The sequence below is a fragment of the Cucumis melo genome, chromosome 11 (genome assembly GCF_025177605.1).
Source record: "Cucumis melo cultivar AY chromosome 11, USDA_Cmelo_AY_1.0, whole genome shotgun sequence".
NCBI lineage: Eukaryota > Viridiplantae > Streptophyta > Magnoliopsida > Cucurbitales > Cucurbitaceae > Cucumis > Cucumis melo.
This window is the reverse complement of record NC_066867.1, coordinates 18,695,962-18,713,712: the sequence shown is the minus strand read 5'-3', so window position 1 is coordinate 18,713,712 and position 17,751 is coordinate 18,695,962. Positions and strand designations below refer to the sequence as shown.

The 17,751-nt window shown below is 32.8% G+C and overlaps 2 protein-coding genes and 1 long non-coding RNA gene across 10 annotated transcripts; all 3 read right to left on the bottom strand.

The window, feature by feature from the left end:
* Positions 1-6,834: 6,834 nt before the first annotated feature.
* On the bottom strand, positions 6,835-17,443 carry LOC127151662 (uncharacterized). Its single transcript, XR_007824721.1, has 5 exons — positions 17,176-17,443; positions 16,621-16,654; positions 15,935-15,999; positions 8,002-8,057; positions 6,835-7,115 (listed from the first exon to the last, which is right to left on the bottom strand). It is a non-coding gene; the product is annotated as an uncharacterized LOC127151662 (long non-coding RNA).
* Positions 8,886-15,073, bottom strand: LOC103490621 (uncharacterized). Of its 8 annotated transcripts, none has more exons than XR_007824720.1 (4): positions 13,901-15,073; positions 13,003-13,812; positions 12,811-12,929; positions 8,887-9,388 (listed from the first exon to the last, which is right to left on the bottom strand). XR_007824720.1 is itself a non-coding variant. In XM_051091531.1 (3 exons), the coding sequence occupies exons 1-3, from the start codon at positions 14,823-14,825 to the stop codon at positions 9,576-9,578; spliced, it is 1,746 nt and encodes a 581-aa protein (XP_050947488.1). In that variant the 5' UTR covers positions 14,826-15,073; the 3' UTR covers positions 8,887-9,575. The 8 variants fall into 8 exon arrangements, 3 of the variants coding, with proteins under 3 accessions (XP_050947488.1, XP_050947487.1, XP_050947486.1); XR_007824719.1 differs by lacking the exon at positions 12,811-12,929 and adding an exon at positions 9,468-9,586; XR_007824718.1 differs by lacking the exon at positions 8,887-9,388 and adding an exon at positions 12,169-12,731.
* Positions 9,579-12,126, bottom strand: LOC127151661 (uncharacterized). The gene is made up of 2 exons (XM_051091532.1): positions 10,560-12,126; positions 9,579-10,471 (listed from the first exon to the last, which is right to left on the bottom strand). The coding sequence occupies exons 1-2, from the start codon at positions 11,014-11,016 to the stop codon at positions 10,194-10,196; spliced, it is 735 nt and encodes a 244-aa protein (XP_050947489.1). The 5' UTR covers positions 11,017-12,126; the 3' UTR covers positions 9,579-10,193.
* Positions 17,444-17,751: the final 308 nt, after the last annotated feature.

Sequence of the window (17,751 nt, the reverse complement as noted above, 5' to 3'; positions counted from 1 at the left end):
AAAATAGGGTTAAAAGAAACATTTACCTTGCTCCCTGATGCTCCAAATCTTCTCACACGGTTACAAACCCGAAACCACCACTAAAGATGACCAGTTATACTTCAAACTAAGAACCGGGTTGTGGTACCCGTCAAATGAAGGAATTGGAGAGATATGGAATTAAGTTTTTGATAACTCTTTTTCAGCTTGAAAAGAGAACTATTTATAAACTAATTACATGCATAATTGCATGTAATTAGTTGGCTAATATCTCAACACTTTGTATTCCACTAACATTTAGTGGAATTACTCACCATTCCATTTAGTGGGATTTTTGGATATTCCCATTAATTTTGGTCAAGGAAAAAATAGTCATTTGACCATTTTAGTCAAAGTCAAAAATCAACATTTTTTTACTTTTTATCATTTTGTCCGTCTTGACTAATTTCCATTATTTTGAGCTTTCGTATATGAATCTCTAATCACATTTAAACATAAAGCTCTTGCTCAAAACTATAACCAACTATTACATCTCATGTACTTGTCAGTTTCTCTCTCTCTACATAATTCGAACAATTCGAATTATTTCAACATGTTGTTCTAAGTTAATTCCATATGAGCTAGCATGGGAACCTAATGAACCTATAGATCATGGGCTCTAACGATCCGCGATTAACTGGCTAAACCCTTTTAGATCACGCTAATCAACATTTGTTAACTAACGAGTCATTCCACTAAAGTCTCGTAGCTGTACTCCCCTCACTATAGATGTATTTCTGTTCATCTGAATAACCATGATCAGTAAGTAATCCTTCACAGGTTGTTCGCAACCTCAGCTGGGTCAAAATACCGTTTTTACCCCTAAGACTACATCTTCTTCCTTAAGTCCCATTGATCCACTATTGAACATTTGATTTAAGATCCAACCTATAAACTGAATCCCTCTCAGGCCAATGAGAGGTTGGGGCCCCTATGTTCAAGACTTGGATTCAGTTCTTAAGAGAACAACCTATCTACTAACCCTAAAGCGGGTAGAAGTGAATTCCGTCTTGCACCCTATGTTCCTAACTATCCATCCGATCTTATCCCTGAAATGGGAGGCTTATTGGGTTAACACTAATGAGTTGCCTTCACCTATGCAGATCTAAGGATAATCCCGTGTGAACAGAAGTTCACAGTTAACTGAGGATTTAGATTAAGTTACTTAGGTCATCAATAATCAAGATAGTTAGTTTTAAACAATAAACGACGTTATTACGTAAAAGTGACTATTTCATGGTTCTGTCTTATGTAAGCCTTTTACATAGGATGCACCCTCTTTCATTTCTCTACATGAACGATTCATGATTACATCGTTTGTATTATTTACAAAGTGGGTAGCATCCATAGTATCTCTGAATAAAGCGCATAACCTTTAATCATATACTATAGACTATTTAGACTATTTAATCTCTACATGAACGATTCATGATTACATCGTTTGTATTATTTACAAAGTGGGTAGCATCCATAGTATCTCTGAATAAAGCGCATAACCTTTAATCATATACTATAGACTATTTAGACTATTTACTCAAACTCAATCTATGTTAATGTCTCTACATAAAGTTCAAGTTTACTCAAAAATAGTTTTGGGATCTATGTTTATTGGATTTAAGAATATAATATTCAATTTCTCAATAACGACTTTATTGAAAAGAATATGATTACAAACTACGAGTTTTAGGACAATAATTCCAATTTTTTTTTTTAATTTGAGAGTAATGTATTTCGAATTGTAGAATTTTTTACAAAATATAAAGTTGATCTCGATATATATGTTTGTTCATTATATACCAGGGCATATTGTATATAATACGTTACAGTGATACATATGTATATATATATACACACATATATACATGTATATGTATATGTATGTATGTATACATGTACATGTATATATATTATTCTTTTCAGGTATGACCAATATTAGTCTAAGAACAGATGTCGTTTCAAAAGTTACATAAGAGTTCATAAATTATGTGTGTATATATATATATATATATATATATATATATATATATATATATATATATATGTATGTATGTATGTATTATTTTCCAAGTATGACCAACGTTGCAATATATTTTAGTCCATGAACACATGACTTTTTTAAAGTTACACAATAATTCATAAAATTTCTGTTTTATAAATCAACCATTGTATATTGTTCATAATTTTCGTTGAATTGCAGCTGAATATGTTATATTCAGGAGATACTTTTTGGCCTTAAGATCAAATTAATTAATTAATTAAATAAATAAATTAAATTAAATTAATTAAATTAATTAATTAATTAAATAAATTAAATTAAATTAATTAAATTAATTAATTAATTAATTAATTAATATTTTGATAATAAATCTAAATTTTTTATTGATAATTTTATTATTTTGAATAGTCCATAACATAGAGCTCGGAACAATGATTCTAACATCTCTTGAATCACACAAATCGGGAGTTCAAATGAAAAAATATTGTTGAAAGAAGCTTAACGGAAAAATACCTTAGATGATGTCATGGCGGCCAAGTAATCAATTTAAACCAATTAGAGAAAGTCACTTTGAGCAATGAAGGAGTAACACATGTGGTTTTTGTTTTTTGTTTTTGTTCTTTTTTTTATTGGCTTTCAAAAAAATGAATTTAATATTATTATCTATCTTTGTGTCTAACGGCAAGTCTTTAAAAAAATGGTGAAGTTGTTTTATTGGGATCTTATCAAATTATTATTATAATTTTATTTTATCTTTGTGTTTAAGACTAGATTTAAAAAAATGATGAAGTTGTTCTATGGGCCTTAAGCAAATTATTTTAAAAAGGACACGTTATCATATTATTGTTTTTGTTTGTGCATGGCTAATTGAGTTTAAATCTCAACTATTCAATTTTCTTTTATTTATATCCAGTGACTCAAAATGATTTTGGATTTTAATATATTTCTTCTCTTTTTAAATACTTCATTTTTCCTAAATTTTTTATGATCTTTGTTTATCTTTACAATCCTGAAAAAAATGTAAAGCCACCATCGTTATTCTCTCTAAAACTTCTAAAATTCATTCTTTTTATCTTGTCCTTGATAGAATTCTTATTATATTGTGAGGATTATTTATTGTGAGCTCAAAATTGTATACTCACTCTTTTAGTGAGTTTTTTTTCTTTTTGTATAATTTAAAACTTCAACATATTGTGACAGTTGGATCCTAACCGAAAAAGGAGCAACTAGCTGTTCGGTTCTAATTTATGGAAAGAAACAATAGAAGGTTTTCGATCAAAATTCCAAGAGGTGCTTGGGAAAGTGGATGTAAGTCGAGTTTGACCGAACCATTATAAAATTACGGTGTCTTCTTCTAACTCTTTTATAATTATTTTTGCATTTAATTTAGTTACATTTTCTTGTTGGTTGAGTTTGATTTCGTACTCTATTACAAAACTTTTTATCAATCTTGTTACTTAACATAATTTAGCTAAAGTTTTTTTATTTAATTTAAAAATTATTTAATTAATTTAATTTAGACTTATTTGTTAAAAAGTTTAATTAAACCCTATTCACCCCTCTAGGGTTGCCATACAGGTCCAATAGTATTTTTTATTATATTTATAGTTTGTTTCTAAATTAACATATTATATTTTTCATATTATTTGTTGAAGTCAATATGAAACTACACATTCAATATACATTAGCATACAAAAAACTCGATATATACAGTATGTGAAACGAATATATTATAGTCATTATAGCAACTACTTTTATTACGTGGTATATCATTGAATCAGATTAATTGGATTTTTAGGATATATCAATTTTATATAGAATATTGTTACAACCGTTTAGTATATAATATAAGGTATATATATGCGAAATAATTAAATATACATATGTATATATGAGAAAGTACCTAAAATATATATCTTACTATCATGTAACTTACTTAAAAATCTATAATTGTTATAATTATATTTGATATAAACATGATATATATTTGAAATTAATAATTAAACCAAATAAGTGCACAAATATAACAAATTTATAATATATCATCTTATATATCAGATAATATATGAGATGTATATTTTCATTTTTCAATATGTTTGTTAACACAAAACTCAAGCAACACAAAAATATAGGAATGAGAAAAAAGGAAAAAATATGTAAAATTCATGTTACAATGACAACAAAAAATGAAAATAAACAGAATTTATATGGGAGGAAAAAAGTAAACCAAATAGTTACAATTAAGAAAACAAATATGTAATATCTCACATTAAATAAATCAAATCTCACACAATTAAATGTATGTATATATACGTACATACTTGTATGTGTATAGATATGTATGTATGTATTATCTCATATTAAATGCTCAAAACTAAAATGAATAATAAATAGTCAAAAAAAATTAACTCAATAAAAAAACTATTTTTATTTTATTTTCTTATTTATGTCATTTCAAATTTCTTTGATTCTTTTAGTAATATTAATTTGAATGATGGGTGTTGTCATTTGAACCTTATTTTTAAGTAAATTTGAAGCTCGATGTCCCTTTTATGAAAAAAAATGGTAATTTTAAGATTCTTATATAATTGAGCCGATATATTTAGACTATATTAGTTAAAACCCCTAAATAAAATTGTCACGTCTACCAAACTAGTGGCTGAAATACAAATAATTGAATTTAGGACTCATTAAAAGTTGACATGTGTCCTAAATTAAAATTGAAAACATAAATGGGCAAATCTTGATGATACAACATGTTTTTATCATGATCGTTGGATCAAGTTAATTATTTTTGTCAAGTTAAATATTATTTATTTGGGCTAAAGTTCAATTGAGCAAAAGATATACTTAATTTAGCCAAAATGTTAAATAAGGCTCAAATTTATATGGTTGGACCTAGGAGGTCTGATCCATGTATCAATCAAGCTCAAGCTCATAAAGTCTACCAAAAAACTCTATAAAAAGAAAAGTTCTTATCATTTGCGAGGTTTAGAAAAATTTACTCGAGAGAGGCTTAGAGAGAATTCTCCTAAACAATCAAAAGAATCTCTAACTCATGAACCATTCCTTGAAGCTCAAGTTCAAGCGCTCCGCTTCCATACATCAAGTGTACACATTCAACAAAGAGAGAATCATGGTATTAAGTACTAGAAATTGAACCATATCGCATCAAATCAACACAAACACAACATAAACACAAGTTTAATTCCACGAAACACGTTTCTCCGAGAACCTCATGCGAACAAGCATAATATTTTCAAAATAAAACTTAACGTACGCTTAAAAAAACCTATGAAACAAAACATTTATAGTAATTATTAGCCCCATTCTACAAAGACTATCCTAAAAAATGTGTATCGTCAAATAGAATTTCATAGAAGTTGGGCAACCAATTTTCAACAACATCAACACACCATAAATACTTTGGATTTGCACTAGTTCAGGGTAAAAAAAAAACTATTTGTCATATACTTTAGACCCACGTATACCTTGTACTTGAAAAATTAACTAAACACATTGCAATGTATTCTTAAAATATAATGTATTAGGAAAAGAAATTGACAAACGTTAAGAATAAAGTCAATTGATTAGTGTAAAATACCTTAGCTATCCAATTTGTTGATGCTTGATCCATTGTCAAATTAAGAGGTAGGCAGGTCGCTCATGACTAAAATCAAGAGCCAGATGAAGTAGTTAATTAGTCCATGTAGAAAGAGAAAAATAGCTTAAAGCATGAGAAGCGTTATAAAACCATTATTGAGACTAAGCTTCAAGAGGTAGGATATAACACTACTTTAGAGCCCTCAATCCAAAAAAAAAAAAACAAATTTGTTGATGAAGAAATTTACGCCTTGGGGAGCTCCAAACTCATGAGAATAATGAATATTTTATTTAAAAAATTTATTTTCATTTCATTTGCGTAATTGGGTTTGGTTGAACATGACAAACAACATTTTAGCACATACCTTGTATGATCTTCCCACACAACCCCATCATAAATGGATGATAAATCTCATATCTTTCCATCAATTGATAATATTGTAGAAATTTCACCTCTTAATCGTTATCTTGCTTTCTTCCTCAAATATATACTCACAATTGAGGCTACACATTGAGCTTTATGTGGCAATCGACACTTCTCTGCATCTACCTTAGGAAGATGAACTCTTATCTTGCTTCAACCTAAACTTTTCAATTTTTAACTAATAAATTGACGAACTCGCACTTATGCTCATACCTTAATCCCCTTTTCATCTTTGTTTCATCTATTTGCAGTTAGATGTCCTCTTGCAATCGTTGAGACTATAGTTGCAACTTTGCCTCATTAGGATCATTTGCAAATAAATTTTTTCCCTCGATCATACACACATGCACTACTACAAAAACACTCTCTTGACGGTTTTAAAATCGTTATTGAATCCAGTGTCAAAAAAGACAAACTTTTTGACGTTTGCTAAAAACGTCAAGAATGGTGAACGTTGATAGTTTATGACTGTCAAGTATTCAACTTTTCATGACAGTTTAGAACCGTCAAGAGTATAAATGTTAATTACAGTTTAGAACTGTCAAGAATGTGAGTATGCATGACAGAAACCGTCAAGAATATGAATATTTATGACCTTTTAAAACCGTCAAGAAAGCTATTGTTCATGACATTTCAAAACCATCAAGAAATTTTCCATTTTTTTAATTGTAATTTATTTATATTTTTGCTCTTGTATTATGCTCCCATTGGTCCTGTATAGTGGTCCAACAATTGTTCCATAAATATATATAAACGACAATATTCATCAAATATAAAACCTTTCACCATATCATTTTCAAAACTTTGCAAATATTAGAACTTTCATATATAAAAATAACATAGATAACATTTTTACAAAGAAACTGAGTACACAAAATCTATCGAATTTTCCTAAAGGGACAAATACAAGCAAAATAGAAACTAAATCTTGGTAATATATTTTTACAAAGAAACTAAATACAACAAGGTATTGTCGTGAATAACGAAATTACAAGTCTTGTCACTAACCAAACATCAATCACTTTCTTGGTAGCTTCATCACTACAGTAGATCGATCGGATTTTGGTGCAAGATCTAATAAAAACACAATAGTTTTCAAGAGTTACAAAGTAGGTTCAACACTTTACAAGTGATTAAAATGATCAAAGTGAAGCTTGAGAACCAAAAACTAAAGGGAGTAATACAATCCACCAACTAAATAAAACACATCATGTAATATAGTTCATGTAAAAGAGGTTCCTAAAAAGTGTTTAAGTGACACTCTTGCTCTCCAAACAAACTAAATGACCCAGCTTGATCCCTCTTCAGTATTTTAAGCATTATATCTTCATTTCAAATTCAAATTGTAAACAAAAATAGAAATAAAAAAAGAAGATTCAACCATAACACAAATGAAAGCTCCAAACATATACCTCAAAATAGCTAAATGAGTAATGTTAGCATTGCATAACTAAACAAACACACGTTTTTCTACACAATTAAAATTATAATGCGGGAGGATAAGACAAAATGGAATTGCAAATCTAAGGTGGTCAAACCTCTAATACTTCGAACTGTAAATTTCTTTCAACCAATCAAACAAAAAGTCAATACCAAAAATATGCATAAATCACAACAATATCTACTTTACAACCAAAATTTGTGTAGTACAAAGATTTTTTTTTTTAAATGCTGACAGATATTAAGTTAATAATGTTCATAAATGGAATATGCCAAGAATAGATAAGGAATGAGAATCAATAAGCATAAGCCACTAATAGCAATCGTGAAATTATTTGTTCTATTGAGAAAAATCTCATTTGACATAGCACACATTCACATAAGCACTCGTGCATACAATCATATATACTAGAAGATTAGTAGTTAAGGTCAACCAACCCCAAATTCAGTACACAAACATCAAAAAAATCTAAATTGAATACAGAATAACCAACAAGAAAATTCATAAATTAAATCTTACCGAAATTTTGTCTGGGTATTTTTCTCTAATCCGAGCTGCCTTAGCATGTCTCTTTTCTGCCAAAAAAAAAAAAGCATATATGATTTTGATTTGAAAAAGAGATTATAAAAATACAGGATTCCATAGAAAGCTCAAGAATATACCAAAATCATGCTCTTGCTTGAACGAGCTCATAGACATTAGTCACAAAAAAACGAGAAAAAAGTAATTGAACCAACGATCAGTTGTAATCGATATAAAATCCATCACAAAACTAATGTAAAATAATTTCTTGTACTTTGGTTCCAATAGAAGCATAACGTGAAGAAATTTACAACTTTACTTAGAATGGAACAACATAAAGTAAATATTATCCACAGGGAATGAACAAGTAATGTCAGATCCATAAAACTGGTATTCTGCTCCCATATCAAACAAAGCTATATCACCATCTTCCAATGTCGGTACTAAGATAGATATATTTTCGACTTAGTATGCTTCACAAAAGATTCAATAAAGAAGTTAAAATCATTAGTGTCTACTTGGAGAGGTCCTTTATCCAAATTATGCTCAGTGTTTTTAAAGGCTCAAGGAGCTCTAAGGTGCAATGGTCCTCTGGAGCCTAGGCGCAAGGCGCACAAAAAGGCACGGGCTTTTTTTCATGCGGCGCACTATATATATATATATATATATATATATATATATATATATATATATATATATATATATATATATATATATATATATATACATACAAAATTGAAAGGACAAACAATGAATAAAATATAAGTAAATAACCAATGTAGAAATGAGATTTAACTCTAATGTATAAAATATTATAGTATTAGTTTTCTACCCAAAAAACAAAACACAATAGAAAACTAGTCAGAATTCAACAACAATCAAAATAAAAGTTCATTTAGAATTCAACAACAATCAAAAGAAAAGTTCATTCCTAAAGATCAAACTCATCATCACTAAATTGATCCTCATCTTCATTCACTCCTTCGTTGGACTTATAGCCATCGGTATCTTCTTCTTCCTGATCAGAGTCATCCAAATTTATTTGTTTGGGTGTGGGTTGTGTGGTAGACGAGGATGAACATGAAACATTAGTCGCTCCTGAGGCCCTAGCTCTAGAATAGAAGGTTGGTTCTTTTGCTCCGGCAGCTCTTGAAACATCACCCCACGTTAAAATATCATCGTCAAATACCAGCTCATCCTCCTCCTCAGAATCATCATCCAATCTTCCAATCAACCATTCGTTACTATCATCAATATCTCTTAAAGAGATGGGATCGACGATATCTCGAAGGTTGTATCGACGTTTTAATGCTCTATTGTATTTGATGAACACTAAATCATTCAAACGACTTTGAGCAAGCCTATTTCGTTTCTTGCTATGAAGCTACAAAATTAGAAAAGTCATTGTCACTGCCAGTGAATCAACAAAATTACATTCGCATGTAAAGGAGAGGAAAGCTAACCTGCTCAAACACACTCCAATTACGTTCGCATCCAGAAGCACTACAAGTAAGACCTAAAATGCGAATAGCAAACTTTTGCAAGTTTGGAGTTGATTGTCCAAAATTATCTCACCATTCCACTACAGGCAAAAAATATATATTAATAAAATAATTATTGTTGAGTAATCGACTAACCGATTAGTTGAAATTTACCTGGAGATATTTTGTCCCTTTGTCTGATTGCTAAAGGTTGTCCAAACAATGCTTCAGCTCTCTTATACTTGCTTAGTTCTGCAAGTATTTTGTCTTGGACGTCTAATGAAGCAACCATTTTTGTTATGCATGAGTAGAGCCCGTTAACTATTTCATCATCCTCTTGGATGCTAGGATTCGAATAATAGAATGACGGGTTTAAATAATACCCCGCTGCATGCAGAGGACGATGCAACTGAAGCTCCCATCTTCTATAAATTATGGTGAAAATGTCCTTGTATTTTTCTTCATTATTATTGAACGACTTAGCAATAGCTTCTTTAGCTCTATCCATGGCCTCATAAATATATCCCATAGGTGGCTTCTTTTCACCATCAACCAATCTAAGAACTCGAACTAGTGGGCCAGATACTTTAAGAGTAAACACAATTGTAGTCCAAAAACTAGCCAACAAAATAGTCTGAACTACTCGCCTTCCTTGTTGCTCCTTGCTCCATTTGCTATCCTTCCATTCATCTGAAGTAAACATCTTCCTTAAGTTGTTCTTTTGATGATATGTATACTCGATAATGTAATGCAAGCAGTAGCAAAGCGAGTCTTAGCTGGTCTAACTAACTCCTTTTGGTGAGTAAATCGTCGCATCATGTTTAATAATCCAGGACGAACATAGATGAAGTTGCTAATCTCCATGCCTCTTTTCAATGCTTTGCGAATATTGGAGATCTTGTATATATCCTCCAACATCAAATCTAAGCAATGAGCAGCACATGGAGACCATATTAATTGTGGTTGCTTTGATTCTAACAATCTCCCTATTAACAAAGGAAATAAGTATACATTTAGCATAGAACTCACTAAATCTAACAATCTCCATGTTAGCATAATAGTTTACATTCTTACCTGCCATCACATTTGCTGAGGCACTATCAGTAACTACTTGTACAACATTTGCTTCTCCAATGCGCTCTACAAAATTGTCAAGTAGCTCGAACATCTTCTTTCCATCCTTCACATAAGATGAAGCATCGATGGACTCAATAAACATGGTGCCCTTAGGACTATTAACTAAAAAGTTAATCAATGTCCTATTTCTTCTATCGGTCCACCCATCAGCCATAACAGTGCATCCAACCTTAGCCCACTCTGCTTTAAGGCTCCTCATCAACTCATTTGTTGCTTCTAATTCTTTCTTCAAACATGGGACTCTCAACTCATGATATGTTGGTGGTTTCAATCCAAGACCAAATTGCCCAATTGACTCAATCATAGGGGCAAAACTATCATATGTGCAAGCATTCAAAGGCACTCCTGCATCATAAAACCATCGAGCAATTCTTTGGATGGTGTGCTCCCTCATTTCCTTCTTGTACGCCGCATTCAACGAAGTTTATTTTCCTTTGTCGTTCTTTCTATTTTGAACCACCGTTTCTGGATTGGGAGTATAAAAAATGCATCCATTGGACCCTTTTGTCTTGGCTTCTTCAAGCTCGAGCCACTTGATGTTGCTCTGTTATTTACACTAATACTCCCTTCATCTTCATTCTCGATATCGTAATCTTGTACATCAATATCCACAATCAAATTTCTTTGTTCTTTGATCTCCTTTTTCTTGGACATGTAATCTTTAATTTCTTCCTTCACATGATCTGGACATTTTCTACAAGCTGTGGCATTTCTATAACCACCAACGAGGTGTTGTTTCAATCGATACACCCCTCTTTTTGTTACTTTCGAACAAAATCCACAAACAAACGTATTTATATCTTGGTCATTTTGCAATCGACCATATTTCCATGCTGGATCTTTTTTAGAACTTTCATCAGCCATGTTTTTTAATAGTAATGGCAGCAAAAGAAGCACCAAAAAAGAAGATTGGATGGCAAAAAACAGAGTAATGGCAGCACCAAAGGAAAAGAACCAAAGGAAAAAGAAAAAGAAGAAGAAGAAGAATGGATTTTTTTAATAAGATTGGATGGAAAAAGAAAAAGAAGCACCAAAAAACAGAGTAATGGCAGCACAGAAGCAGCACCAAAGGATTTTTTTTAATAAGATTGGATGGAAAAAGAAGAAGAAGAAGGTGGTCGATTCGGTGCTGGTGGCCCTTGCCGGCGCCGCCGCCAGTGACAGAATTTCCGCAGAAAGGGGCAGAAATTCTACAAAAAGAAATAGCAGTCGAGCGTCTCATTGTCAGCCGCAGAGAGGGTCTTCAAGTCGAGCCGTCGTTTCGTTTCTTCAAAGCCAAGTTACACGTAATAGGTAAATATATTAAGTAAAAGTTAAATAGGTTTAAATTTTTTTGTTTTTTTTAATTACGGCCCAACCCACATAATAAAGCCCGCGCCCAGTGTTTTTAAAGGCTCAAGGCGCACTAAGGCGCAATGGTCCTCTGGGGCCTAGGCGCAAGGCGCACAAAAAGGCGCGGGCTTCTTTTCATGAGGCGCACTATATAAAAAATATATATATATATATATATATATATACACATACAAAATTGAAAGGAACAACAATGTATAAAATATAAGTAAATAACCAATATAGAAATGAGATTTAACTCTAATGTATAAAATATTATAATATTAGTTTTCTACCCAAAAAACAAAACACAATAGAAGTTCATTCCTAAAGATCAAACTCATCATCACTAAATTGATCCTCATCTTCATTCACTCCTTCGTTGGACTTATAGCCATCGGTATCTTCTTCTTCCTGATCAGAGTCATCCAAATTTATTTGTTTGGGTGTGGGTTGTGTGGTAGACGAGGATGAACATGAAACATTAGTCGCTCCTGAGGCCCTAGCTCTAGAATAGAAGGTTGGTTCTTTTGCTCCGGCAGCTCTTGAAACATCACCCCACGTTAAAATATCATCGTCAAATACCAGCTCATCCTCCTCCTCAGAATCATCATCCAATCTTCCAATCAACCATTCGTTACTATCATCAATATCTCTTAAAGAGATGGGATCGACGATATCTCGAAGGTTGTATCGACGTTTTAATGCTCTATTGTATTTGATGAACACTAAATCATTCAAACGACTTTGAGCAAGCCTATTTCGTTTCTTGCTATGAAGCTACAAAATTAGAAAAGTCATTGTCACTGCCAGTGAATCAACAAAATTACATTCGCATGTAAAGGAGAGGAAAGCTAACCTGCTCAAACACACTCCAATTACGTTCGCATCCAGAAGCACTACAAGTAAGACCTAAAATGCGAATAGCAAACTTTTGCAAGTTTGGAGTTGATTGTCCAAAATTATCTCACCATTCCACTACAGGCAAAAAATATATATTAATAAAATAATTATTGTTGAGTAATCGACTAACCGATTAGTTGAAATTTACCTGGAGATATTTTGTCCCTTTGTCTGATTGCTAAAGGTTGTCCAAACAATGCTTCAGCTCTCTTATACTTGCTTAGTTCTGCAAGTATTTTGTCTTGGACGTCTAATGAAGCAACCATTTTTGTTATGCATGAGTAGAGCCCGTTAACTATTTCATCATCCTCTTGGATGCTAGGATTCGAATAATAGAATGACGGGTTTAAATAATACCCCGCTGCATGCAGAGGACGATGCAACTGAAGCTCCCATCTTCTATCAATTATGGTGAAAATGTCCTTGTATTTTTCTTCATTATTATTGAACGACTTAGCAATAGCTTCTTTAGCTCTATCCATGGCCTCATAAATATATCCCATAGGTGGCTTCTTTTCACCATCAACCAATCTAAGAACTCGAACTAGTGGGCCAGATACTTTAAGAGTAAACACAATTGTAGTCCAAAAACTAGCCAACAAAATAGTCTGAACTACTCGCCTTCCTTGTTGCTCTTTGCTCCATTTGCTATCCTTCCATTCATCTGAAGTAAACATCTTCCTTAAGTTGTTCTTTTGATGATGTATACTCGATAATGTAATGCAAGCAGTAGCAAAGCGAGTCTTAGCTGGTCTAACTAACTCCTTTTGTTTAGTAAATCGTCGCATCATGTTTAATAATCCAGGACGAACATAGATGAAGTTGCTAATCTCCATGCCTCTTTTCAATGCTTTGCGAATATTGGAGATCTTGTATATATCCTCCAACATCAAATCTAAGCAATGAGCAGCACATGGAGACCATATCAATTGTGGTCGCTTTGCTTCTAACAATCTCCCTATTAACAAAGAAAATAAGTATACATTTAGCATAGAACTCACTAAATCTAACAATCTCCCTAATAGCATAATAGTTTACATTCTTACCTGCCATCACATTTGCTGAGGCACTATCAGTAACTACTTGTACAACATTTGCTTCTCCAATGCGCTCTACAAAATTGTCAAGTAGCTCGAACATCTTCTTTCCATCCTTCACATAAGATGAAGCATCGATGGACTCAATAAACATGGTGCCCTTAGGACTATTAACTAAAAAGTTAATCAATGTCCTATTTCTTCTGTCGGTCCACCCATCAGCCATAACAGTGCATCCAACCTTAGCCCACTCTGCTTTATGGCTGCTCATCAACTCATTTGTTGCTTCTAATTCTTTCTTCAAACATGGGACTCTCAACTCATGATATGTTGGTGGTTTCAATCCAGGACCAAATTGCCCAATTGACTCAATCATAGGGGCAAAACTATCATATGTGCAAGCATTCAAAGGCACTCCTGCATCATAAAACCATCGAGCAATTCTTTGGATGGTGTGCTCCCTCATTTCCTTCTTGTACGCCGCATTCAACGAAGTTTGTTTTCCTTTGTCATTCTTTCTATTTTGAACCACACTTTCTGGATTGGGAGTAAAAAATGCATCCATTGGACCCTTTTGTCTTGGCTTCTTCAAGCTCGAGCCACTTGATGTTGCTCTGTTATTTACACTAATACTCCCTTCATCTTCATCCTCCATACCGTAATCTTGTACATCAATGTCCACAATCAAATTTCTTTGTTCTTTGATCTCCTTTTTCTTGGACATGTAATCTCTAATTTCTTCCTTTACATGATCCGGACATTTTTTACAAGCTATGGCATTTCTATAACCACCAACGAGGTGTTGTTTCAATCGATACACCCCTCCTTTTGTTACTTTCGAACAAAATCCACAGACAAACGTATTTATATCTTGTTCATTTTGCAATCGACCATATTTCCATACTGGATCTTTTTTAGAACTTTCATCAGCCATGTTTTTTAATAGTAATCTAATGGCAGCAAAAGAAGCACCAAAAAAGAAGATTGGATGGCAAAAAACAGAGTAATGGGAGGTTGGCAGCACAACAGTAATGGCAGCAGTCAGCACCAAAGGAAAAAGAAAAAGAAGAAGAAGAAGAAGAATGGATTTTTTTTAATGGCAGCAGTCAGCACCAAAGGAAAAGAACCAAAGGAAAAAGAAAAAGAAGAAAAAGAAGAATGGATTTTTTTTAATGGCAGCAGTCAGCACGAAAGGAAAAGAACCAAAGGAAAAGAACCAAAGGAAAAAAAAAAAAAAGAAGAAGAAGAAGAATGGATTTTTTTAATGGCAGCAGTCAGCACCAAAGGAAAAAGAAAAAGAAGAAGAAGAATGGATTTTTTTTAATGACAGCAGTCAGCACCAAAGGAAAATGAAAAAGAAGAAAAAGAAAAAGAAGAAGAAGAAAACAGAGCAGCACACCTTAGGATTTTTTTTATTAAGATTTTTAATGGCAGTCGATCTTTAAGAAGAAGAAGAAAACAAAGCAGCAGTCGATCGTTTCGTTGTCTTCATCTTCAAGTCGAGCCGAGCCGTCGTTTCGTTTCTTCACAGCCACGTTACACGTACTAGGTAAATATATTAGGTAAATATATTAAGTAAAAGTTAAATAGGTTTAAAATAGGTAAATATTTGTTTTTTTTAATTAAGCCCAGCCCACGTTATAAAGCCCGCGCCTGTGGGCTTTTTGCGCCAACGGCGCCTTGAGGAAGGCGCGCGCCTCAGCCGCGCCTTTCCATCGGCGCCTCGCCTACCCACAGAGAAGCGCTGGGGGTGCGCCTTGCGCCTAGGCGCGCCCCTCAACGCGCCTTTCAAAACACTGCCCGCGCCTGTGGGCTTTTTGCGCCTATTGCGCCTGGAGGAAGGCGCGCGCCTCAACCGTGCCTTTCCATCGGCGCCTCGCCTCTCCACAGATAAGCGCGGGGGTTGCGCCTTGTGCCTAGGCGCGCGCCTTTTAAAACACTGATTATGCTATTACAAATCCTTAAGAGATACTTCAAGAGTTTTATGGGTTATATATGAGGAAAAAAACAGAAACAAGAGGAAGAAATGTAAATAAATTTGACCTTGAGTAGTAGTGATGAGCCTGTAAACTTAGGCTAAGAACATAGCCACACCATAGCCACATCATCTGCTGTACAAAAATGATGTAAAAAGTCAATGAAATAATAGTTTTGATTACAAAGATTTTTCTTTTAAAATTTACTAGCTAGCAAGAAATTGAAGAATGAACAGGAGAACATGCCTGATAAAATCTAGAGAGGCTAAAATCTTTACAAGCATAGTAATATGAAAAATTTCCAAATTCAGCCATCCACATGTAGGAGCAACACATACACACGACGCACATTGTAAATTTCTCTTGCATTAAAGTAATGGTATACATCAGAAAAATTATCTATCGAGGAATAAAAAAAATTGAAGTTACCACTTGTACTTTGTAAACAACTTCACATTAAGACTTACAATATTAGAGATGAAAATAAAACAAAGCCTAAATAAGAAACGTGCTTCACTAAATTCAAATCTGCTGGTTGATGTGAACAACAACTACATATAAACCATCACTTGTCAAATGGATGCAAATTTGTTGAAACTTATTACAAACATACACACATGTTGGTAGAAAACTTATTTCAATTATAGCACAAGCCAATTTCAAGACTAAGACCCATAATTTCCCAATTTTCTTCTTTTGAAAACCTAAAACAGTAAAATTTCTAAAAATTAAACTAAAACAAAAAATCATTACCTTCCACCACAACTCCATAGCCTCCATCACAGTCCTTGTACGATGAATGTAAAAGTAAAAGCATTCGGTAAGAAATGATAGTCAAGGAATATATATTTAAAAGTATAAAATTAAAATCAATCATTTTTGATTTTTAGGAAGTTTCAACATTTTGTTTAGATATTAAAAAAAAATGCATCGATTCAGATAGCCCAAACGTGACAACCAAAAATTCAACGAATGAAAATAAATAAAAAATATAAAATAATATAAAAATGAATGAAAGAAGAACTCAAAATAATAATGGCCTAAGGCCTTGCAAATTCAACAAGATCCACCAGCAATTTACACAAATAATCTGCTCCTTCCTACCACTGTATTACCAATTCCAAATAAGAACAAATGATTTCAGAAATAAACCAGAAGAATCAGCCACGAAAAAAGAAAAAAAATCATGTAGAACACTCGGAGAAAACAGAGATGTAAATTAAATTACATTTTCAACCATCAGTGTATATATATGAATTTATTACTCGATCGACATGTATATTCAGTATTAACACACGAAGAACTAACCGATAGAGTTCGACGACGAATCTAACTTCCAAAAAATGAATCAAGTGATACGAAATCAACTTCGGCAGTGAGTAATAGCACTGTTTGGGGTTCGGCGAGCAGGGGAGTGGCGTTCGACGTTCGACGAGCAGAGGAGCAGGGGAGCGGCGTTCACGTTCGTGTTCGACGTTCGGCGTTGTTCTGCGACGTTCAGGTCGGTGGCGTTCTGAAAGGGTGAGTTTGGGATCGTTTGGGTTGTGAGAAAGGAAGACGGAAATTGGGGTTTTGTGTGGAGGGAAAGGGAAAAAGTAAAAAAGAAAAGGAAAAATTAGGTTTTTTTTAAAAGAAAAATAAGTTTTTTAAAAAAATTATTTAGTAATTCTTGACGTTTGAAAAGTATCTTACTTGAAGTTTAAAAACTGTCAAAAATTTTGAAAAATTACTCCCCTCCGCTTTTTCATAAAAAATTTTGACGTTTTAAAATGTCAAGAATTTAATCGATATTACTTGACGTTTTTAAAAACGTCAAGGATAAGTACATATCATTTGATGTTTAAAAAATGTCAAGAATTTAATAGATAATACTTGACAATTTTA

Bases quoted from the DNA above. Each gene is read 5' to 3' on its own strand.
- LOC127151661 (XM_051091532.1), bottom strand. From the start codon at position 11,016: ATGAGGGAGCACACCATCCAAAGAATTGCTCGATGGTTTTATGATGCA. The intron at 10,472-10,559 runs GTAAGAATGTAA...CTTTGTTAATAG, and splicing joins CTCAGCAAATGTGATGGCAG to GGAGATTGTTAGAATCAAAG.
- LOC103490621 (XM_051091529.1), bottom strand. From the start codon at position 14,825: ATGGCTGATGAAAGTTCTAAAAAAGATCCAGTATGGAAATATGGTCGA. The intron at 13,813-13,900 runs GTAAGAATGTAA...CTTTGTTAATAG, and splicing joins CTCAGCAAATGTGATGGCAG to GGAGATTGTTAGAAGCAAAG.